This window comes from Oryx dammah, unplaced genomic scaffold (genome assembly GCF_014754425.2).
Source record: "Oryx dammah isolate SB20612 unplaced genomic scaffold, SCBI_Odam_1.1 HiC_scaffold_5, whole genome shotgun sequence".
Classification (NCBI taxonomy): Eukaryota; Metazoa; Chordata; class Mammalia; order Artiodactyla; family Bovidae; genus Oryx; species Oryx dammah.
Window position 1 is genome coordinate 66584357 of NW_024070189.1, and position 23470 is coordinate 66607826.

Below are 23470 nucleotides of genomic sequence, written 5' to 3' on the forward strand. Positions count from 1 at the left end.
GTGGGCGTGGTCTTGGGGATGCTGCATTTTCTCCAGTCTGGGCCCTCAAGATGTTCTGGGAAAACGCCAGTCAATTTGAGGAGTAGGGAGGTAGCTTTCTCATGCTGGATGAGAACTGGTGCTGCTTGTTCAGTTGCTCAGTTGTGTCTGACCTCATTGACTAGCACGCCAGGCTTCCCTGTTCATCACCAACTCCCAGAGCTTGCTCAAACTCACGTCCATTGGCTCGGTGATGCCATCCAACCATCTCATTCTCTGTCACCCCCTCTCTTCCTGCCTTCAATCTTTCCCAGCATCAGGGTCTCTTTCAATGAGTCGTGGTCAAAATATTGGAACTTCTACTTGAGCATCTTCAGTCCTTCCAGTGAATATTCAGGGTTCATTTCCTTTAGGTGCTACTTAGTTAATGTTTTGCTGCCCTCTCGTGGTAGCATGCATTTGCTCCCTTCAGCCTTGATCCAGGAAGTTGCATCTGAGTCCCTGATTGGTGAGGATTCCTTTATTTACCTGGTCAGTAGCAACAAGAGCCAACATTTATTTATGCAGCCCTGATTGTGTGTCAGCTGCCTGGTAACCCTCATAACCACCCACCTATGGGAGGGTCAGCGAGACTACTTGAAAGCATTAGTCGCTCAGTTGTGTCCAACTCTTTGTGACCTACCAGGCTCCTTTGTCCATGGGATTCTCCAGGCAAGAATACTGAAGTGGGTTGCCATTCCCTTCTCCAGGGGATCCTCCCAACCCAGGGATCAAACCCAGGTCTCCCGCATTGGCAGGCAGATTCTTTACTATCTGAGGCACCAGAATCTCCTTATAGATGAGGAAACTGAGGCTGGCAGAGCTGGGTCTTGAATCTGGGGCTCTCAGAGGAGAAGAATACCCTGTTTGGGGGCTGGAACCAGCTGAGCCTGCAGCTGTCCTACTTTGACTATTCATTTATGTGAACCAGTAAATCCAAGTATCACCAAAGCCCATTTGAGTAAAGTTTGCTTCAACCTTTTTTTTCTTGCAATCCAAAGATCCCTGACTAGTCGGACCAGTCCCCAGGTGAGGTCATATTCTGAGTTTTCATTAGACATGAATCTAATCCACAGCAGCAACCACCTTTGAAAACTGGGGCACAGGACCCCGCAAATAACCTCAGAGCTCTGACCCTGTTTTTATCCCCAAATTCAGTCCCACTAGAGGGCACTCCTAAAGAAAATCAATGCTGAATACCCACTGGGAGGACTGATGCTGAAGCTGAAGCTCCAATACTTTGGCCACTTGATGTGAACAGCCAACTCATTGGAAAACACTCTGATGCTGGGAAAGGTTGAAAGCATAAAGAGAAGGGGGAGACAGAGGATGAGATGGTTGGATGGCTCAGTGGACCTGAGTTTGTGCAAACCCCAGGAAATGGTGAAGGACAGGAAGCCTGGTGTGCTGCAGTCCTTGGGGTCGCAGAGAGTCCGATACGACTGAGCGACTGAACAACGACAGAAGGCGCTGCCTGGAAATATGCTATTGGGTCCAGGCATCAGCCTGTCTGAGAGGCAGATGGAGGTGGGGGAGCGTGGCGGGCATGGAAAGTTAAAAAAGATGCAAAGGAGGGTTTATTTTTAAAGAAACTGCTCTCAGCACTGCCCTCGCTAATTTTTATCCAATTATAGTTTCCTCACTTCTCTTGCAGAAGGGAAATGTGGTGAAACCTGAGGGATGGTTCTCCCCACAGGATCTGCTGGGAGCTGCCCAGCCACAGCCATGCTCAGCTTTCTCAAGAAAAGTGAGAAATCCAGATTTTTATAAAAATTTCCTGATTTTTAAATATTAGCAAATCTTTTAAAAGAGAGAGAAAAAAGGATGTAAACATCGAGACCAAGAGAGGCCTCTATTCTAAATCTGCCCCTCTGCCATTCAGTTTGAGACCTGAAGGGTTAAGAACTGCCAAACCCCTCGTTCATGGGCCCCCGAGGCCTGTGGGTGAATGGGTTACCTCACCTTTACTGGAAGGGAGACTAGTTTTTACTGGAAGAGGCCGGTTTACTCATGGTAACTTGATGAGGGTGAGGTTCAAACTGGGGATGAAGTTCAGACCCAGCCTTTCCCATTAGATCCCATGCCCTCAACCCTATGCTAGGTCCCCACAAAATGGCCAGAACTCTTTGAGTTGTCCCCATGATTCTGGCCCCTGTGTGCACGCCCTGAATAATCTCCTTGAGTGTGGGTGGAACGTTATTTGGTAAAGGTAATGAGCTTCTTCAAGTATGATTAAGGTCCCCAAATCAGCTGACCTCAAGTTGATTGAAAGAGCTATCACCCTGGGTGGGCCTGGCCTAATCGGGTGAGTCTTTCCTGAAGGCCTGGGAGCAGCAAATATCCACATAATGACCTGCTGGTGGAGGGACCATGTGGCAAAGACTTGGGGGTGGCCAGCAATAATACTGGGACCTTAGTCCTACAAATGTAAAACATTTCTGCCAGTACCCAAAAAAGGGGCCTGGAAAAAATGCCTTCAGATGAGAATGCATCCAACACATCAATTGCAGCCTGGTGGGACCCTGAGCTGAGGACCCAGCCCCACTGAGCTGGCCTTCCAATGCTCAGAAACTGTGTAGAGATAATGGGTGTTTTTACTTTTTAAATTTCGTTTTTAGATTTTTTTTTTTAATGTGGGCCATTTTTTTGTCTTGGCTGCACTAGGCTTTTGTTGCACACAGGCTTTCCCTAGCTGTGGTGGTCAGCGTGGGCTACTCTGTGTTGCGGTGTGTGGGCTTCTCACTGCGGTGGCTTCTCTTGTCGTGGAGGACAGGCTCTAGAGCACACGGGCTTCAGAAGTTGCGGCATGTGGGCTCCCCAAGCCTCAGAGCTGGACCTTAAGCCACAGGGCTGGGTGTCCACACACTTTTCAGTCCAGTACATGGTGCCCATCACCTCCAAGGGGCAGGACGATGTCAGGCGCACCTGCTCTCCCAGGTGGATGAAGTGCTGGTCACCACCCAGCCTGGCAGTCCCCGTCTGTCCTGACTCAGGGCTGGCCACACCCCTGGCACCACTGGAGGGACAGCGCCCAGACTGACACGAGCACCCAAGCATCTGTGCCTTGGAACCTCTCCTGTTGTGCCCAAGACTCCTGTGAGCAAGCTCCTTGGGGATGAGCCTGACAAGACCTGGCTGTGGCACCCTGTCCAGGGCCACAGATTCCACAAATTACAAACCCAGGCTATCCATACCTTCATATAGACAGTGTGTGATTTTTTATTTAGCATATTGCTGTTGTTGTTTAGTCACTAAGTTGTGTCCGACTCTTTGTGACCCCATGGTCTGCAGCACGCCAGGCTTCCCTGTCCTTCACCATATCCTGGAATTTGCTCAAACTCATGTCCACTGGGTCGGTGATGCCATCTAATGCTTATGCTACTTAGCATAAGAATGTCCCAAATATTGCATGGGATATACTTATACTGGAAACGTCATTTATGGTTGGCTTGATTTTCAATAGAACTGGGCATCTGAATGTTATCTCACAGCCCTCCCCTTGCCACCCAGGCCAACGGATGTGTGGCTGGGGGTCCCCCAGACCCAGCAGCAATCCCGCAGCTGGCCACAGAATCCTGAGCATAGCAGCTGCTATCGGAGCACAGAGGGATGGTTGTCACACAGCAAAAGCTGACGGATGTGCATAGGGAGTGATAGTGACAGAGGCACACCAGAACCCAGAGCCACAGTCCCAGCCCAGCTCCTGGATCCTGATCCCCACGTGGTCCTGCAGGAGTTAATGGAATAAGAGCAACACCGCCAAAGGAGAAGGTGAAAAATGCTGAGAGCGAGGAAAGGTTCTGGCTTTTCGGCTGGAAACAGGCTTATGTTTCAGCCTTTCTAATGGCCTTTGAGAAAACTCCCTCCCTCCCCAGATCACATACCTCCATCTGGGAGAAAACCAGGAAAGAGAGAGCAGGGACCTGCGGACGCAGCCTCTGTCTCCACTTTGTCCTCCATCCAGACAGACCCTCCCTCCGCTGGGAATTGCACTAAGACTTCACTGAAACCTCTCACCAGAAAAAACAAAAAAACCTCTTGCCAAGCCCCTGTGGGACAAGGCAGCCTGGCAGGTGAATAGAGTTCTCCCTCCCTTCCCCGAGGGCACAGCCCAGTGAGAAGAATTAAGCAAAAGTGAACCATCAAAAAAACGAGACCTTCCCACTGGCCTCCTGAAATGTGCCGTGAGGGTGAACCGAGAATTTCAAGGACAGTGCCCTTTTCAGGACACTCCTCAGGTTTTAAGCCAGTAAATGCATCATTCTTGGATCTTTTCCAAGGTCCTTCTGAGGCCTTTGAGAGAGACAACACTTTTTTTTTTCTTTCTCTTTTTAAAATAACTGTGGTGAAATACACATAACATAAAAGCACAGCTCATTGGCGTTAAGCACATTCACACTGTTGTGTAACCAGCCCACCGTCATCTCCAGTATTTTCCGGTCCTCTTAAACTGAAACTCTGTCCCCATGAAACAATGACTCTCCATTCCCTCCCCCACCCCCTGGCCCCACCATCTACTTCCTGTCTCTGCGGACTTGACTCCTCCAGGGACCTCCTGTGAATGGAATCAGACAGTGTGTGTCCTTCTGTGTCTGGTCAGCAGAGTAACAGCCCCAAAGATGTCCCCATCCTGGTCCTGAGGCCTGTGGCCGTGTCACCTCATAGGGCAGAGGGGACTTTTCAGGAGGGATTAATTTAAGGCCCCTGAGATTCGGACGACCCTGGCTTTCCAGCGGACCCAGTGTCATCACACATGGTCCTTATAAGAGGGAGGGGTAAGGTCAGAGGCAGAGAGACAGAAGCTGCGCTGCCGACTGTAAGGATAGAGGGAAGGGCCACGAGCCAGGGATGTGCTGCCTCTAGAAGCTGGAAAAGGGAGACGGTGCTCCCCGGGAGCCTCCAGAGGGACCAGCTCTGCCCACACCTGGATTCAGCCCCGTGAGGCCTGAGCCGGACTCCTGACCTCAGGACTGTCAGAAAACCAAGCTGTGCTGGTCTAAGCCCTCTGTTCCTGCTAGTTCCAATCACCCCCGGAGACTGGCATCCTCAGAGAAGGGGGACCAGGGGGAGCAGCCAGTAGGCACCGGGGTGGAGGAGGAGCAGATGTGGTAGGAGATGAGGGAAGAGCCGGTGAGGCCCAGGTTGTATTCAAGACTCCAAAACTGCCTTCCTAAAAGGCTGGGGTGGGGGCACATTTGGTTCCTGGGGCTGGAACAGAACAGTGAGAACCCCAGAGAAAAGCGGACCTTGGACCAGGCAGAAGGCATGCTGCCAGATCCAGTGCTCCTGCAGGACACAGGCCCCTCCTCCCTCAGGCTGGGGTCCCCTAGACACAGGCCCTGCCTCCTCCCTAGACTGGGGTCCCCCTGAGGACAAGTCCCCTCCTCCATCAGACGCATCCCCCTGAATACAGACACTGCCTCCTTCCTAGACTGGGGCCCCCCTGAGGACAGGGGGGCCCTCCCTCAGCAGATCTGTTCTGCCCGCGGCAGCCCCTCTCGACCTCACCCCCCAGGGACGCCCTCCCCCGCAGCCTCAGCTATTTTGGGTGCACCGCCTCCCCGCCCCACGTGGGCCGCTCTCAAGAATAGCTCTCAGAAGAGCTGAGGCGGCTTCCCTGTCTTGGAAGGGGGCGCGGGCCGTGGGGTGGGGGCGGGCAGCGGGTGGGGACAGACCCAGCGGGTGGGCATCCCCAGCTGCTACTAGTCTGGAGCCTGGGGGTTCAGGTCAGAGGGGGAGGGGCTGCTGTTGGGGTCCCTCTGGGGTCCAGGCACAGGTACTGAGTTTTCACCCCTGAGGTCCAGGTTGGGGGAGTGGAAGAGGTCCCATCACCACCCTCCATGCATGGAGGAAATCGAAGCAGGGTGGGCAAAGGGGCCCCCAGCCACACAAGGGTCAGCACTACCAGGTGATTCCCGGGAATGATCTAATCTGCAGGAGTGGTGCCTGTGGTATATGTTCAGAGCCTAATAATGACCCCTCTCCAACCACCGCCCCTGGAGCCAGAGGGACTGGGGACCCAGCTGGCGCTGAATAAGTGCTCCGACAGTGACTGACTAGGTGACGTGGGAGAACTGAACAGTCACTCATGAACAAGCACTACTTGAGCACCTTCTGTATGCCTCACACTGGGGAGGTGAAATGGTGGGGGCAGTGATGTCACCTGGAGAAGTGAAGCAGGCAGAGGCTCAGGGCACGCCCACTCCAGGCAGGGACCCCAGCAGCTGCTTTATTTCAGGTAGGACAGAAGCCCTTAAATCGAGCACTTTTCAATGCCCTCGGCTGGGGCGCTGTCCCCATGGGATCCCATAACATCAGAGCTGCGCTGGGTGTGCTGCGGAGGGGGCCACGAGACCCTCGGATTGGGGTGCTCAGGCCTCCTCCCTCAGACTGGAGGTTTCCGAGGGCTGGAGCCAGGCAGGTCTCCCCTGTCAGTTTGGGACTTCCCAGAGGGAAAAGGGTTAGGGTGTCTCCCCTCTCAGACCAGCCGTAATAATTATATCAGGAGGTGAGGGGACTGGTCTCTTTCCTCCTGGAACTCAAGAGCATTTGTCAAAGTCCCAGGAGCAGAAGGAGTCATCCAAAAGCACAGCAATTTCTCCAGGAAAATGAAAATGGGGCAGAAACCCCACACCCCACAAATGCATCCACCCTTGGGACTGTCAGCAGGAGACGTGTAGTTCTTGGGTGTGGGTTTAAATGGGGATCTAGGTCCTAAGGCAGGGACTCAGCAGCTCCCCAGGGCCAAGGCAGCGCCGGCCCAGGCTCAGTCCTCATCCTCGCTGGCGTAGATCCCGGCTTCCCAGCGCTCTGCCATGGCATTCCTGTGTCGGGTCACCCGTGTGGCCTCTAGAATCTGCAAAAAGGAGGCATGGACTTTCCTCTGGGCTCTAAACCCCCAAACATCTCCCCCGACTGCTAACCCCTAGGAGAGGCCTGGAGAACGGTTAGAATAGGACCGCCACCTCCTGTTTCAGACCCTCCACTCCTAGTAACAGTGCAAAGGAATGTGCTAACTCATGATGAACCCCACAGGAGGGAAATGCCCGGGCCTGGCATTGTGGACTCAGATCAAAATGAAAGTGAAAGTCTTAGTTGCTCAGTCATGTCAGACTCTTTGTGATTCCATGGACTGTAGCCTGACAGACTCCTCTGTCTGTGGGATTCTTCAGGCAAGAACACTGAAGTGGGTTGCCATTCCCTTCTCCAGGGGATCTTCCCAACCCAGGGATCAAACTCAAGTTTCCTGCATTGCATGCAGAGAGGGTCACAAATGTATTCCACGAAACCACTGAGGTAGGTGACCTTCTATACACTCTCAGGTGGACCCCTCCCTCAAAGAAAATATCCCTGTCTTAGGCGAAGCCTGCCCCAAAACCATCTCCTCAAAAGGCAGCAGGTGGACCCTCTGTCCACAGTCTGGCTATGGCAGGCATCAAAAGCAGATCACAGAAAAGTCCACCTCAGGCAGACACTACCAATCAAGAAGATACCAGGGCAAGTACCCACACCCAGAAGAGAGGCTTCCCATGACCCTGATGCCAGGGGACAGGGGGCACTGATGCAGGGGGAGGGGAGGAAGGCCCAGGTCCTCACCCCAGGAGCACACTCACCTCTGAGTTGACATCATCCAAGGGATTGATGCCGGCATACTATAGGAAAGGAACACATGTTAGTCCCCGGGGCCTTCCAGCCCTCCCCACTGGACTCGATGCACAGTCACATTTGGGGCAGAAGGGAAGGCCTTCCCTGCCCACTCTGGTCCCCCAAGTGTTCCTCAATCACCCCAAACTCAAAACCACCCACTGTGCTGTTCCCTATGTTGTCCCCCTCATTGAAGCATTGCCCATCATTTGCAACTGTTTTCTCTTTGTAAACATCATCATAACAAAGACAGCTGACATTTGCAGAGCTCTTGCTGTGGCCAGCCCTGCTCTAAGGTTCGAAGGGGGACGTTCTTATTATCATACTCATTTCACAGGGAAGGAGACTGAGGGTCAGAGAAGGGCAGAGTCTTGCCCATCACATAGTCAGCAAGCAGCAGGACTGGGACTTGAACCCAGGTCCCCAGGCTCCACTCTGCCCCAAACCACTAGGCAAGACTGTGAGCACCACATGGGCAAGGCTGGAGAGGGTGTTATTCTTTGTAGTGTAACAGTTCCTGTCCAGAGAGGAGACAGCCTCACGGTTACTAATGTAGGGTTTGGAGTCAGGCCTAGGTTCAAGCACTGGCTTGGGAACTCGGGCTATATGACATTGCGTGGGTGCTTAGTCACTCAGTCATGTTCAACTCTTTGTGATGCTATGGACTGTAGCCCACTAGGCTCCTTTGTCCAAGATTTTCCAGGCAAAAATATTGGAGTGGTGGAAAAGGAAATGGCAACCCATCCAGTATTCTTGCCTGGAAAAGTCCATGGACAGAGGAGCCTGGCAGGCTGCAGTCCACGGGGTTACATGACTGAGCACATGTGCATGAGGGTGGAGGGAGATGGGTTGATAGCAATAAACTGGTAGAACTAAAAAAAAGAAAAATCAGAGTGGGTTGCCACGCCCTCCTCCGAGGGATCTTCCCAACCCAGGGATCCAACCTGCATTTCTTATGTCTCCTGCATTGGCAGGCGGGTTCTTTACCACTAGCGCCACTTAGGAAGCCCTGTATGACCCTGGGCACATGTAAGTATGGCTTTCTCAACAAGAGGGAAACAAAAATCCGTCCAGATGTTAAAGGCACGGTGCTTGCAGAGCCCTGAGACATCCATCATATGATGTGAATAATAATCAGAAATTATGTTGATGGTAATAAACACATGAAAATAATAAGGATCATTTTGATACACTGCCACTGCTCTCCTCCAAGCAGAGCTCATCCTCAGCCTTTTGGCTCAGGGGGAACAACCTCATGGTGGGGACTCTGCTTATACAGCCCAGACATGAAGAGAAACTTGGTTTATCCACTGTGCACCTTGCCCAAACTTCTCCACCCCTAATGGGGAGTCAGACCTCAGCCAGGCCTCCAGCGGGGTGGCAGAACTCAAGACTCACCCACTGTTCCTTCTTCTTTCTCTGCTGGAGAGCATCCTCGGCTGGGGCCTCCACCGCCCACACCAGGTCCGAGTGCAGGTGGATGGGGGTGAAATAGTGTGACTCAGACACTGAGTAGCTGCCTGTGATGCCTGGTGGGGATGGGGGAGGGGAGAGGAATGAAAGGGCATCACGGAGGGTCTTAGAGTCTCCTGAGGGCATAATATCTGTGAGGACTCAGCCCAAGAGACACAGATTCTGGCTGAGAGGCTGGACCAGTTAAGGAGATGAGTGAATGGACAGACAGACAGAGCAGACAGCTGGTTGGGAAAACTGGTAGATCAGATCAGAATAGCCAGTCAGGAGAAACTGGATCGACAGATGGGCTGACCATGCAAGGAGAAAAACACTAGAAAGTGACACGGGGTGGGGGCAGTTCACATGGACAAAAAGGATCAATTGATTGAGAGGCTAGAACATCTGTAAACCTCTATGCACCTAACAACAAAGTCTCCAAATCCATAAAGCAAAAAACTCAAGGCAAAGTTTCTCCAAAATCTATTGCTTCAGCAGATAGACAAATGGACAGACCAGTCAACCCAGGTAATGGATGAAGTCCCCCAGACATTCCCCCACCCTCACCCTCTCCTGGCACCCTCATACTCCTCCTGCCACCCTCCTCTGAGACTCTGCACAAAGCAGCCTTTCCCAGGACCCGTTCTCACTGGATGTGCGGGAGGAGCTCCGAGAGTTGTGGTCACAGCACTCATCCGAGAAGACCTCAGGGTACAGAGCACTCCGCCGCTCCTCAGCCATCTCCCGCTCCCGTCGCAGGACATTCTCCACTTCCCTCTCCAGCAGCTCAGATGACTGGGACTTCTGTAGCCTCAGTGCTGGGGCCCCTGCCACCTCCCAGCCCCAAACTCGAGGGGCCTCAGCTCTCTCAGGTTCATCCGGGACTCTGAACCGCAGGGGCCGCAGATGGAAGTACTCCTGTCTCAGGACACCCCTGCTGGCATGCAGGGGTCTCCAGGGGGGCTCCTGCTTCATGCCTGAGGGCTTTGCAGAGGATTCTGAGGGACGTCTCTGAGACCCTGCGGCCTTGGGAGAGCCCATTGGCCTGGCTTCATCTGCTGAGAGGTTGCTGGGCCTGCGGTAGGCGTGGGAGGCAGGGGACTCTCCTGGGGGCATCCCAGGGCTCAGGTACGGTTGGTAGGCATCAGGTGGGATACGGCTCACCTTCCTCACCTCTGGGGTCGGGCTGGCCGCATGGGCGTCCAGGGTTGGGCTGAGGATGGAGTCTGAGCTGTGAACTCTTCGGAGTCTGGGCTGGGGTCCTTCGGAGGACCAGTCAGGTGTGGATGCCCGGCCCGCCTGCAGCCCCTCCCGCCGGTGATCCTCCTCACGCCGTGACTCCTGAGCAATGTCCCGCTGTACGTAGAGTGATGGACGGCCCCTGTCCCGCCGTGGTGCTGCAGCCAGGCTCACCTTGCTCAGCAGGAGCCTGGCTGGGATCTCCACCAGCTCCTGGTGGCTGGCTGCCCGCTGAAGCCCCCTCTGCTCTCGGAGGTCTGCCTCCCTCTCCTGGGCCAGTCGGATCTCCCGCTCAATGGGCGTCTCCTTGAGGGGCTCTGGGGACTTTTCTCTGGACCAGGAACTGGGGTCCTGCAGGGCTTGGGCAACAGACCTGGTGGGCAAAGGGTGAACCCTCTTCTCTTCTGTGACCACCTCCTTCACCTGGGGTTTGACTGGGAGGACATACCCATTGGCCAGGGGTGGCCTGCTAAGGGCCTTAGAGGCCTGACTGGTCCCGGGTGGGGAATTCTGAGAGGCCACTGCATTTACATGGGCCACTTTAGGTTGGGGGCTCTGAGGAACCTCTGAATTCACGTGGGCCACCCCAGGTGGGGCGTTTCGAGAGACCCCTGTTTTTGCATGGGCCACCCTGGATTGGGGGCTCCGGAGAACCCTTGCATTGGCGTGGGCTGCTCCAGGTTGGGGGTTCGCCTGCTCCAGGTTCAGGAACTGCCGCCTGGCTGCCAGGAAGTTGATCTGCTCCCTGTCTATCTCGTTCTCCTCCAGGGGCATGGACTGTGGTTGGCTGGGGCCCCCGGGCTCCCTGTGGTCAGGGGCACCATGGAGCGTGGCCACTGTGCCACTCTTCCTGACGGCCTGGCCCTGAATGACTGCCTGGCGCTCCCGCTCCAGGTTCTGTGGCTGCCAGGGTGGGGTGTCCCTGGATTCCAGGTGGTAGGCCTTCACCTCCTCATCCTCATTACCCTGGGGGCAGGGTGGCCATGGGGCCGTCTGGCCAGGGAAGACACACAGGCTGTGGGACGTCCCAGTCCGTGTCATTTCCAGGGAGGCCTCATGGTCAGTGGGCCATGCTGGTGTCTCGTCCTGGCTCCAGACACTGGCCATGGGGCCCACGCCCACCAGCTCAAATGTGTAGCTGGTGTCACCATCAAAGGCCACACCGGCCATGCGGGATGAGTGAGGGATGCCGAAGATGGGATATCTGGTAACTCGGTCCATGTTCGGAGGGAGGTCTCTGCGCACCACAGGCTCCCAGGGTGGAGATGATCTGGGCTCACTGAAGGAGGAGAAGGATGTGTGGATTACCAGGTCAGAGAACTTGGGAGAGCTGTAGTCCCTCTCCCTCTAAGGACAAAGTCCTGGCCAAGTGGCCTCTGTGATTGGCTCAGGGATGGGTAAGTGACTCAGCCCTGCCAAATCAGAGCATTCTATATTTGGACCTCTGTTATTTGGACCTCCAGGGATGGACATGTGACCCAACCTGGCTAATGACATTAAACTCTGGGACTTTGCAATTAAAGTGGAAAATTGGACCCTCTTCCTCATTGGGCCTGTGGGGCTGATAGGATGAGACAGAACTGTTGGGGGGCCATATTTGCCCTTGAGGACAGACCTTGCTTAAGAGCACCCCCAACTGCAACACAGCACCCTAAAAACATTGTTTCAGCTCCTGGATCCAGCCACACCTGAATCCCTGGGGGCCCCTGTACTGATTAACAACTCACCCCCTGTGTGTCTAACATTTGCAGGCACCCCTCCCACCTCTTCTCCCAGACACTGCATACCCTGTTGGGTGCCAGCTCACTGTGTCCAGACCCAGGGGGGGCTACCCCCCGACAAACTCTCTCTAAGGGTACACACATCTTGAGGTTCCTTCTGTGATTCTTTGTTTCATCTGACATTTACAGATGGCCCCACCTCTCACTGAGGGATGTCAAGTGGGGAAACTGAGGCCCAGAGAAGGGTGTGATTAGACAGAGAATCCCATATCTGGCTCTCTCCTTGAACTTGCCCAGAGGGACACCTTGTCCCATTCAGATGATTGTGGCCTCGGCACCATAAAACTTGGCCCAGCTAAGGAGTACCTTGGGCCTTGTCCCTCAGGGCCAGGCAAAACTCTGACCCAGTGCCCCAGGAGGCCCAGCCCCACCAGGAGTTGGGGCTCCCTCTGAGCACGTCTCCAGGAGCCTTTGTGGAGGCCAGGTAGCTGCTCTCATACCTCCACGACTCCTGGCATCTCCAGGCTGCAGTCTTCACACCTGCCCAGGCCACTCAAGGCCACTACCTCAACCCAAATCCACGAACTCTACAGGCACCAGACCCCAAATCTGACCCTTTCCTCCTCCCTCTGCTGGGAGGACCTTGGTTTCTGCTCTTCCACAGTCTCCTTAGCTGCAGTCCAGAGAGCTCCTCCAGGAAGCCCCTCCAGACTGTCTCCAACCTTGGAGCCTGTGGCCTGAGTATCCCATGTGTACCCGGCCCAGTACAGCTGAGGAAAGGAAGCTAAGCTGTTCTCAACTCCTCAAGCAGCCCTTGTCCCCATCCTCAGCCCCCTGATGCCACCAAGGCTACTGGGTACATCGCTGCCTTTTTACACCAACTTGCTTGTGAAAGTGAAATGTGGTTTTAAAAGAAAACTGCAGACCCTCCCTGAGCTGGAAAAGTGACACACAGCAACCTAAAATCAATCATGGGTATCCATGCTACAATCAACTCACTCTTATCATGCAATCTTTCAAATATTGAAACTATAACTAGGAAAAAAATATTTAAAAACAAGCCGACTTAGGTAATAAGTCCTAGCCAAGAGGGCTGAGCCTCTATCCCAAAGACTTGAGAGTGGCCGGGTGTTTATACATCTTTGCAAGGAGAAGATTGTTTAAGGCCTGTCACCTCCCACTGCAAGCCATCAGCTCTCTCCCGGGGCCTCCCTCCCTCCCAGGGGCCCAGGTGAGCACCTCTCCCAGTAGCCCAGAGTCTGGTACACAGCAAATGCTTAATAAAGGCTGCCTGACTCACTCCGCGTGCCCAGGGGCCAGGGTTAGAGTTCATTCAAGCAGAGAGCCGGCTGCCCCTCCAGGCTTCCCCCCTAGCCCCAGCCCACCTAGGAGGGCAGGTCTGGTCCCCACGCCCTGAACTCCTGGGGAATGCAGGAGAGTGCAGGCATGGTGGGGCTGATGCAGAAATGTTTGCTTAGTGAGTGGGCAGAGCCTCACCCAGAAGGATATATAAGCCACAGGGGACATTAACTCCAGGAAAAAGAACTGCACTCCCAGAGGGTGTTGGGTCTCCTGGTGGGTGGGGCAGGGCGGGGGACACATCCCTCCTCAGCCCATTCCTTCTGGGTGATGCACTGAGGCCAGCAGGGTGGGGTCCCTCTTTGCCTGTGTCCTTAGGCAAGTCTCCCCCAGTTTCCCACCAACCCCAATGTCCCTCTGGATGGTAGGTAGGTCCAGAGTACGCGGCTGCCACCACGACAGGCTGCCGCCATGCAGGTTCAGCCTGGTATGCGGTAGGCACCAGATAAATGCTTTTATAGCAGTGGCTGATGCTTTTAATTTTTAAACCCTGGATCTACCACTGATCTCAGAGTGACCTGGGGGCAGGCACTCCCTCGCCAAGCCTCAGTCTGTAAGGTGGGACTGTGCTAACTCCACATCAGGGCCTGGGGAGGAACCAGGAGAAACCGCCAGGGTTAGAGTTTATTCAAGTTCATTCTTCTCCACACTGGAGAAGAAACCGCCTTCCTGGTCTCACAAACTGTGCAAATGAGTTGTACTAGTAATCAAAGCCTTCCAACTCCTCGAGTGGCTCCTCCCAACTGGGCATCTCATGCCAGCACTTTGTTGGCCTCTCACAAGAGCCTGCGACCTGGGGACCATTCTGTGCCCAACATGAAGCAGAGGAAACCAAGGCCCTGAGAGGGGTCACACAGGGAGTGACAGAGCAACAGGTTCTGAAGCTAGGCAGTTACCTCCTCCTCCAGGAAGCTCCCCCGGATTGCTCCTCCCCAGTACCAACTCTGTACCCTCTTGATACCAAAACTGAAACTGGGTTTATGGCCCCTGGGCCACATACCTGCTTCCTCATCACTGCAACTGGCCTCCTGCCCTCGGGCAAAGGCCTGCTGGAGGGGCCTGAGGCTCAGACAGGGCCAGTCACACAGCAGGGACAGGCTCTTGGGGTTCCTCTTCTGTCCCCTCTGGGCTACAGTCCCCAAGACCCTGGTAGCAGGGCCCCTTAACACACCTGGATTCTGGGCCGAGTCTCTGCCCCACCCCCACGGGATTCCAGCCGCCCTCTCTGAGGCTGGACACTCCCCCTCATGCTGAGACCACCTCACCCCCTCCAATGAGCCCCAATCAGACCCCAGCCCAATGGAAGGGGGTGTCGTAGGCTGCTCAAGCCCTCCCCAAGCAAGCCGCTGGCTGGTGCTAAGCGTCTCCCCAGAAACCCCCGAATTCCCAGAATCAGCAGGGGTGAGCTCTGCCTCTGGCCCCAGGGATGTGATCAGGCCCCTTCCTTAGAGGGTCAGGGTTCAAGGCCAACGGATTGGGGGTCCTGAAGACGAGGGTAGAGACTGGGCCCCTGGTAAAGCTCAGGGACCGGCCTCTGCTCCCCTGGGCAGGGGCAGCATGGGAAGGACATAGACCAGCCTCCGATCCAGCCAGGGGGCTCAGAGCGAGGGGAGGACCCCCAGTCCCTGGAAGCCCACTGAACCCAGAGGTGGCTGGGGTGAGGATAAGGACTTCCTCCCTGTACCGGGAGGGACCCACTGGGGTCAGAAGGTGCCGCTGACACACAAACCCCCATGCCAAAAGCAGAGCTCCCCACCCAAGCAGGACCCCCGCTCCCCAGCCCCCACCTTAGTGTCCATCCCACCCTCCTTTGCCCCAGCCTCACCTGCGCTCTCAGCCCCACAGACTCCAAGCCGGGCTCTGGCTCCCTGGCTGGCACAGAGGCCTCCCAGCCCCGCCCTGGCCCAGGTTACTAGGGAACAGGGCCCCACCCCGGGAAGCAGGTGCACCCCCTCCTCCCAGGCCCCACCTGGGCTCCAGAAACAAAGTTCAGAGGAGGAAGAGAAAGACGACACCGCTGCAGAGGGAGGGTGGCTGCTGCGCCACGCTGCACTGCCCCCTGGCACCCAGGGCCCCGGCCCACAAAGCCCGAGCCAGAACTCACCGCTAAACCCTCTGGGCCTCCCCACCGCCTCCCAGCATCGCTCAGAGAGGGTCCATCTGTCTCCCGAGGTCACAGGGCTGGTCCACGAGCCAGCTGCTGTTCCTCAGAGGCAGGTCCAAGTCCAAACACCCACCCAGGCCACCTGGCTCAGCCCACACTCTGGGGCCATTTCTTCTGAGAGATCCTTACTGGAACCAGCCCAGCGTCCTAGTCTTTGGGGATTCAGCTGGGTTTAAATTCAAATCCCACTTAACCACTCTGAGCTCATTTCTTCCTCCAGGAAGTGGGGGACATCACAGGATGGGGGGACGCCCCCCAGCCCACTTCCAATAAAGGGCCAAATGAGGACATAAAGGTGTCAGAAAGCTTTGGGATGGTTGGGGCCCAGGCACACTGAGGCTCCAGGTGGAGGCAGGTGTTCCCAGCACACGGCTGAGGTGCAGAGGACCTGCTCGCACCACAGGGGCCCTGAGCCTGCTGGAGAATCAGCCCACCAGGTGCTGTGGTTGGTCCACAGGGAAGGGTACACAGTGGGCTGGGCTTCTGTTCCTGGCTGGGGTGGCGGGCAGTGGGGGATGGGAATCTCTGTCCTGACCTGCCCCTTGGCCAGCTGTGGGGCCCCTCTGAACCTCAGTCTCTTCTTCCATCCCATGTGCCTCCAGCTGCGAGTCTGGCAGGGCTGCTCGCAGTGTGGGGGAAGGGTGGAGACTGGATCACCCCACATGCCGGGGCACTCCTGATCCCAGGCTGGGGCAACCTCCCCCGCAGGGCTCACACAGTCGCTGTACAGGTCGGCAAGCCAAGGCCCAGAAGGGGTGGCCACTCCTACCCAGATTATGTAGTGAGAGAAGCGGGGCCAGCAGCTTCTGCCCCATGTCCCCACCCGTTTGCCAGGAACCAGCTTCTCTGCCAAGCTTGAGGGTGCCTGTCCCTGGGGTACTGCGAGCCCAGCAAGGAGCAGCCTCACAACCAAGGTGGGGTGGGCAGGTGTGGAACCTGAGGGCCCCAAGAAAACAGAAGCCAAGTCGCGCCATGGGAAGCAACCCCCTTACCTCCAGGCCTTACCGGCCCAGGTGCCACACAGGTGCAGGCGGGGACTCCACCAACACCCCTACCCACCACACTGGCGTGAGTCTGATGGGTGCAGAGGCGCAGACGGGAGACACCAGTTCCCCTGGGCTCTACCAGGCTCCTTTTAAGGCTGGACCGCCTTGCCTGGGTAGGGCCCCAACCTCTGGCCTGGCCGCACCCTCCCCGCCCAGGTGAAACTCAAGAATTCCAGCCCTGGGGCTGTTCACACTGTTTATTTGCTTCTCTGGGAAAGTCAAGAACATGGGGCCTCATCACACATTGAAAGCAGAGGGGGGCAGCAAGGGCACTTTAGCGGAGGCTCACGGCTCGAGGACTCGGGTGAACTCGAGGAGAAAGAGGGGTCCCACGGCCGCTGCTCAGGTCACCTCAGAGAGGACCTCTCATCCCAGCCACCCAGGGGCGGAGCTGAGATGGGGACCCAGGCTGCCATCCAGAGCGGGCTCTGCACCCACCCTTCTGAGGTGGGGAGGAGCCTGGGCCGTGGGCACCAGGCTGCAGGCCCCTAGGGGAGGGGCCAAGATGGGGCCTGGTCATCCGCAGCCCACACACAAGAGGGCCTGTGAGCATGTGCACGAATGTGCCTCTGGGGACAAGTGTGGCTGCAACCAAGGAGATGTGTCTGTACATCTTGGTGTCAGCTACCCCCAGGAGGGGAGCCCCCCACCTCTCACCCCTTCCAGTGTGGGGGAGGCAGGTGCACATCAGGCTGGGCAGCAAATGGAGGTCTCCAGCTGCAATCCAGGGGAAGCTCCCTGTCCCAGGCGAGCGGGGTGCCCTCCTCCACTGCCTGGAATGCGCCAAGCCCAGCAGAGCCGGCGATGGGCCCAATCTCTGTGGTGTATGGTAGGGGATACCCGGGACCCTGGTCCAAGCAGGCTGGAGAAGGGGCCAGGGGCAGTCCCCTAAGGTCCCCAAATTAGCACCAGGAGGATAGGGGGGCCCAGTGGGAGTGGGAGCTCAGGATGGGGCTTGCATGGCCCTGCCTTGTGGAGGATGCATCTCGAAGACCCCTGGCCCAGCCCGGCCAGAAGACAGCACAGGGGTCACACCCTGCCTGAGTGGGGGGCGTGGCCCCAGGGTGCCCCCTTCCCATGTTCCATCACCCACTGGCTGCGCCCAAAGAGAGCACTGAGGGGAGGGGCTCATTGGCTGGGGGTGTCCAGAGGGGCTCATGTTCATCCCAAGACCTTGAGCCGGGGCTCCCTGGAGAGGCACAGCCTCACCTCAGTTGCCCGAGATCCTGACCGGGCGCCTTGGCCTGGGAACCCTGCCACAGAGGCTAAGCAGGGACAGGGCAGGCTCCCAGGACCCCTGGCTCCCAGGGTCCCTCTCCTGGGGGGTTGTCCCCTCAGGGACGTCATTGGAGGGGGCAGGAAGGCACAGGCAGGAGGCCCAGAGGGAGGTGGGCTGGCATGGGGCCACGTTGAGGCCCTGGGTCACACCGGCCAGGAGCTGCCGCGACATGGGAGGCCCTCGTTTGGGGAGAAGCGGGTATGTCCGTGTCTCTCCTACCAGGCGTGGGTGCACGGCTCAGTGGTTTAGGGTGTGTGGGGGGTGGTGATGGGATGGGGGATCCCTGTCCCTCTCTTTCCAGTGAAAGAAAACTCGGAAGGAACACGTGACAACACGGCAGGTCCTGGGCCTGTGACTGCGGGTGGAGGGTGGGCAGGCGCCGGGAGGGCCGGGCTGTGGGTGTCTGGTACAGAGGGCAGGGCCAGGGTCTGGGGGGGCTGGGTGGGTCACATGATGGAGCAGCATTTACAGCGCTGCTTCTTCATGTCGAGGTCCTGGGGCTCGGTGGCAGGGGCCTCAGGCCCCACCTGATTCTCTTCCCTGGAGCCCTCAGTGGCGGGGGGCTCGGCCGCACTGCCGTTGGGCGGAGCAGGCTCCTTGGGCTCGGCTGCATCCTCGATGACCACCAGCTCTGCTGTGATGGTGTCCTGCAAACCCAGCACCTTCTGGGTCTCGGCCTCATCCTCCACATTCTGGTAGCCCATGAAGATCATGGTGACTGGGGGCTCCTGGCCGGGCTGGATGCCAGGCAGGCCCGAGGTGGCCTCCCCAGGCTGGGCCTGAACGCCAGTGATCTCCCGCCTGGAGGGCGTGGTCCGGACAGCCTCTTCCGATGGCCCCCGGGTTTCCACTGCCCCAACCACTGACCCCGCCTCGTTCAGTGTGACCTCGTCCGCCTTGTGGATGAGTTCGTCCACCTCTGAGGAACTCAGCGGGTGAATCCCATTCTCTGCTGTGCCGTCCATGGCGTGGACCACTGGTATGGGGGGAGAGAGAGAGTGTGAGCTGGTTCCCAGACGGAGGGAGGGCCTGGCAAGGCTGAGAGCCACCTCTAGGCTAAAGGGGAATCATAAACTAAATTACACCTTTAGAACCGACTGACAAGCAAAGGCCTGATTGGGATCAGTGCGCACGGCCAAGTTGGCACACAGAGGAAAATGTGTAGACACAAGAGCATGTGTTAGAAAACAAGAAAGAATAAATGAACTCGGATTTTATTGCCCTGTAGCGTGAAGCATTTCCATATTCCCCAGCCAACTTGCTCCCAGGCCATCACTTTTCAAAGTAGGTCTATTATTTTTTCCATTGCAAAGATGGTGAAAATGGAGTTCAAAGAAGGTAAGTAACAAGTAACTGGTCCAAGGTCACACAGCTGGCTGGGGCTGACGCTGATCTTTCTCCCCAGTCTAGGTGTATTTCCCTTCATGAGGATTTGCAGGGAGTCTGATTTCATGTGGATGATCTTAAACAAAAATTTAGTCCATTCACCCATCTTTCTTGTTTTCTCATCAACGCCCTCAAAGGCTATACATTTTCCTCTGAGTTACGTTTTGGCTGCAGCTCATGGACTACGTTAGGTCATTCTGTTTGAAGTGTAAATGTCTTATCATTTCCATTTTGATTGACTGTCTCTTTAAGCCAAGATTTATTTAGAAGAGTGTTTTAAACCTGGGAAAGAGGGGAACTGTGGTCCAGGAACACAGCATGTAAGATATAACATTGTGACAAGACATAGTCACTTTCTAAAATGCTCCACCTGTGTTTGACAAGAATGTGCATCCTCCACTGGGCAGAGTTTTATAAGGACAATCAAGTTGGTTAAGCATATTTTCCAGATCTCTCCAGCTTTCATCATTCATGTCTTTCTGATGTGTCATTTTCTAACCTGTGTTACAGTCTCTAAGACCGGATGTCAGCACCTGGGAGGAGTCCCCACTGTGGTCTGACGCCCGCCCTGGATCACAGCCCTTCTAGAAACACAGTTACCCAGCTGCTTAGGGTGGAGGGAGGGACACAGGGAACTCTCCTCCTCTGGGGCCAAGGGTCAGGGTTGGCAGTATCTGGGTTCCGGCCAGAAGGAAAGTGCTTTCCACTCTCGGTTTCCTAACTCCTGGGGAGGGGCATCCATGATTCAAGGCCTTGCAGTGACTCTGGGCTGGAGGCCCAGAAGGTGGGGGATGTCCAGGCTGAGCAGAACCAAGCTAGGTATTTCCCACTGGCCACTGCTCCAAGGTAGGAACCCGAGCCCTTGGCTGCCATGGAAACAGATCACCTTCCCATTGCTAAGCAACCAGAGTCCAGTCTGACGGATCTTGAGTCCCCAGGGGCTGGGCCAGGCTGGGCTCAGTGGCCAAGGTAAGGACCTTCCATGAGCACAAACATCTCTGCCCCTTGGCCTTGTGTGGCCATCCTGTGTCCAGGAAATAGAGCAGCTGGGACATGCCCAGAACCACATAGCTGGTGAGAACTGGAGCCAGGATTCCACTTGGGTCAAAGATCCCCAAGTACAGCAGAGCTGGGTTGTGACAGGACTCTTTTAATAACATCCTGGATGTCCCAGAGGCCTGAACCTCTAAGAACACGAGGCTCTGGGAATCAAAACCACAGTGAGATACCACTTTACACCCACTTAGGATGGCAATTATAATTTAAAATGGTCAATAATAAGGGTTTTTGAGGATGTGGAAAAACTGGAACCCTAATGCACTGCTGGTGGAAAAATAAAATGGTAATGCCACTGTGGAAAACACCCCAGCAGTTCTTCAAATAGTTAAACAGAATTCCCACATGATCCAGCAATTCCACACCTAGGTATTACCCAAGAGAAATGAAAACATACACCCACACAAAACCTTGTATAGCATAAAACCAAAGGGTGGAAACATCCTAAACATCCATGAACTGATGCCTAGATAAACAAAATGTGGTCCATCCACACACTGAACTATTACTCAGCCATAAAATATAAACATGGATGAACCTTGAAAACATGATGCTCAGTGAGAGAAGCCAGACACAAAAGGTCACACAGTATATCATTCCATTGGTGGGAAACATCCAGAACAGGCCAGTCCACTGAGAGAGTGGGTTCATGGTTGCCATGGTGGGGATGGGGAGGGATGGGGTTTCTATTTGAGGAAAAGAATGTTCTAGAACCAGGTACTGAGGGCATACAACATGGAGAGTTTTCACTGGGTTGTGGATGGAATTGTACGTGTGTCCTGCATCTCTGTCTCCAAATTCCATCTTCTCCTGAGGGCAGCATTTACCAGACTCGCTAATGGACCCTGGGGCTGAGCTGTGCTAATTTTATACCTAACTCAAGGGATCAGCTCTGGGGACCTCAGGTCCTGAAGAAAGCAAATGCTTACCTTGACTCCAAATGTACCGTTAATTTTTTTTTTTTTCTTTTGCTGCCCATGGCTTGTGTGGAGCACCTGGATACCTGGGGATAACCGACCTGACTCACCCCACCCTCAGTACCTAGGGATCTTAGTTCCCCAACCAGGGATTGAATGCAGGCCCTCCACAGTAAAAGCACAGAGTCCTAACCACTGAGCCACCAGGGAAGTCTCTTAAAGGTTTCTTAAAATGCTGTCTTTAGGAAAGTATGTTTTCTTCTTTTTCTGGTATCACAGCAAATGTTGCCCCAAACTTCCTCTCCCCAGGCAGGACATGCCAAAAATGAACAAAAGTTTAAATGCCAAGACCATTATGAGACGGTTGTCTAAATACTGATGGATCTCACAGTTTAAAGGAAAGTTTTCCTTAGATTTTTAAAAAAGAAAGTGAATTTTACATCCTGTGAATTATATGGGCGTGGGGGGAGGGACTTTGGAGCTTTCGCCTAAGGCTACCCTCCCCTCCTATTTCCAGCTGCCAGAGAGAACCCTAGAAACCAAACCAGGTCTCAGCTCCATGGCCCTTCCAACACCCACCCACCCGGCCCCTGCCACCCCTGCCAAGGCTCCCCATCCCCCACCCTCTAACTCTGCATCAGCTCCACGGACTACTCCACAACTGAACCAAATCCCACCCCAGGGCCTTTGCACTGGCTGTGTGCACACTAGGTGGCCCCTGTGCAGCTGCTTCCCTTCTCTGTCCCTCCCCACTCTGCTGGACCTTCCCTCCGCCCCCTCTGAATCTCTAACGGGGGGCCCTCTGTAGCCTTTACCACAACAGTAATTATTTAAATGAATTATCTGCGAGGATATTTGAGCAGAATTTGAGCAAACTCCAGGAGATAGTGAAGGACAGGGAAGCCTGGCATGCTGCAGTCCATGGGTTCGTAAAGAGTCCGACACAACTAACTGAACAACATCTGTGAGGTAGGGGTTGGAGGGCTCAGCCTGCTGGCGTGGGAGCACCCAAGATGGAGCAGACCTCACCCAGAGTTCGGCTCCCCAGCCCATCCTGGCGCTGGCCACGCCTCCAGACAGGTTCCGGGATGGAGGAAGGACCGGCCACGGGGCGCTGGCGGGGCAGGGGAGGGGCGCGTACCTTTGGTCTCGTCCTCGTAGACCTTGATGCCCTGAGGGAGGAGCTCCCGGGGGAGCATGGTGGTGCTGGACAGCACCCGGGTCTCCCCCGTCACCTTGTCCTTCTCCACCGTGATCTCCACCGAGTACATGGCTGGCACGAGAGGCACGGGTCAAGCTGCCGCCCACCTGCCCACCTGCCCCCCGCCGGGCTGCAGCCAAGCCAGGGAGGGGAGCCGGCAGCGCAGAGCCAAGCAGCAGGTGCCCTCGTGTGCCCTCGACGGGGCCCTCCCAGCTCAGTATCCCTCCCTGGCTCCCTAGCGCCACAGGCGTGGGGTCTGAATTCCTGGGCCACTCCGGCCGCCCCGCCCTGAGGTGGGGGCGTGCCTGGCCCCAATCCAGAAAGGATTCAAACGCAAGTGAGCAAGCCTGTGCCCCTCAGCGTCCTGGACACTCGTCCTCTGCACTGCTCTTGTAAGGCCACTACTGACGTGTCAACATTCTCATCCCTTCACCGTGGAGAGGGGATGGTCCCCCGGAAGTGTATGGAGCTACAACCCCTGAAGATTACATCCAACGGCCAGCATCTGCCCCTGTTCTGCAGACAGGTCGCCACAAACAACACACAGAGACGCCTCCTGGCAGTGAGGCCACCAGGCCCCCCACCCCTCCTCCCTCCAGGGAGGGCCCCACATCACCACGCCCAAGACCCCTCCCCGACCTGCCCCTCCTGGGTCTTCCCATTTCTCACAGGGACACCTTTGTTCTCCCTCCTCCCTCTCTTACCGACCCCACTACCTCCCCCACACCCCAACCTTTCCATCTGCAAATTCCAGGGTGCTGCTTTCAAGACTCCCAGAATCCGCCACTGCTCGTCCTCCACAGCCCCTGCTTGGAGGAAGTTGCATCCACCCCCACTATCCCTCAACCCCCTTCACCGTATCCCCACACCATCCCTCAGCCCGACCCTCATCTCCTGAGCCCCCCACAGCATCCCCTACCGTGTCCCACCGTGTCCCCCTTCATCCCTTCCTTCATCTCTCACCATCCCACTTATCATCCCCCCCCCC

The 23470-nt window shown here is 55.8% G+C and overlaps 2 protein-coding genes across 6 annotated transcripts in view; both read right to left on the reverse strand.

Annotated features, from left to right (window-relative positions):
• Positions 1 to 3213: 3213 nt before the first annotated feature.
• LOC120863730 (mitotic spindle positioning) lies at positions 3214 to 16772 on the reverse strand. Of its 2 annotated transcripts, none has more exons than XM_040240274.1 (5): positions 15259 to 15971; positions 9765 to 11632; positions 9061 to 9191; positions 7632 to 7670; positions 3214 to 6874 (listed from the first exon to the last, which is right to left on the reverse strand). In XM_040240274.1, exons 2-5 carry the CDS (start codon positions 11572 to 11574, stop codon positions 6785 to 6787), a joined length of 2070 nt encoding a protein of 689 aa, XP_040096208.1. In that variant the 5' UTR covers positions 11575 to 11632; positions 15259 to 15971; the 3' UTR covers positions 3214 to 6784. The 2 variants fall into 2 exon arrangements, with proteins under 2 accessions (XP_040096208.1, XP_040096207.1); XM_040240273.1 differs by lacking the exon at positions 15259 to 15971 and adding an exon at positions 16590 to 16772 and having other exon boundaries at positions 3222 to 6874.
• A 54-nt stretch (positions 16773 to 16826) lies between these two features.
• The window catches only part of PALM (paralemmin), a 24808-nt gene continuing 18164 nt past the window's right edge, over positions 16827 to 23470 (reverse strand). For 2 of the 4 annotated variants that reach the window (XM_040240276.1, XM_040240275.1), the window contains 2 exons: positions 22423 to 22554; positions 16827 to 18898 (listed from right to left, as the gene is read on the reverse strand). In XM_040240276.1, the coding sequence (XP_040096210.1) occupies positions 18369 to 18898; positions 22423 to 22554 (662 nt within the window). In that variant the 3' untranslated portion in view covers positions 16827 to 18368. The remainder of the gene's footprint in view (positions 18899 to 22422; positions 22555 to 23470) is intronic. The other 2 variants (XM_040240278.1, XM_040240277.1) reach the window with 1 other exon arrangement.

Bases quoted from the DNA above. Each gene is read 5' to 3' on its own strand.
- LOC120863730 (XM_040240274.1), bottom strand. From the start codon at position 11,574: ATGGACCGAGTTACCAGATATCCCATCTTCGGCATCCCTCACTCATCC. The intron at 7,671-9,060 runs GTGAGTCTTGAG...CCTTTCCTATAG, and splicing joins GAAAGAAGAAGGAACAGTGG to TATGCCGGCATCAATCCCTT. The intron at 6,875-7,631 runs GTGAGTGTGCTC...TCCTTTTTGCAG, and splicing joins TGGATGATGTCAACTCAGAG to ATTCTAGAGGCCACACGGGT.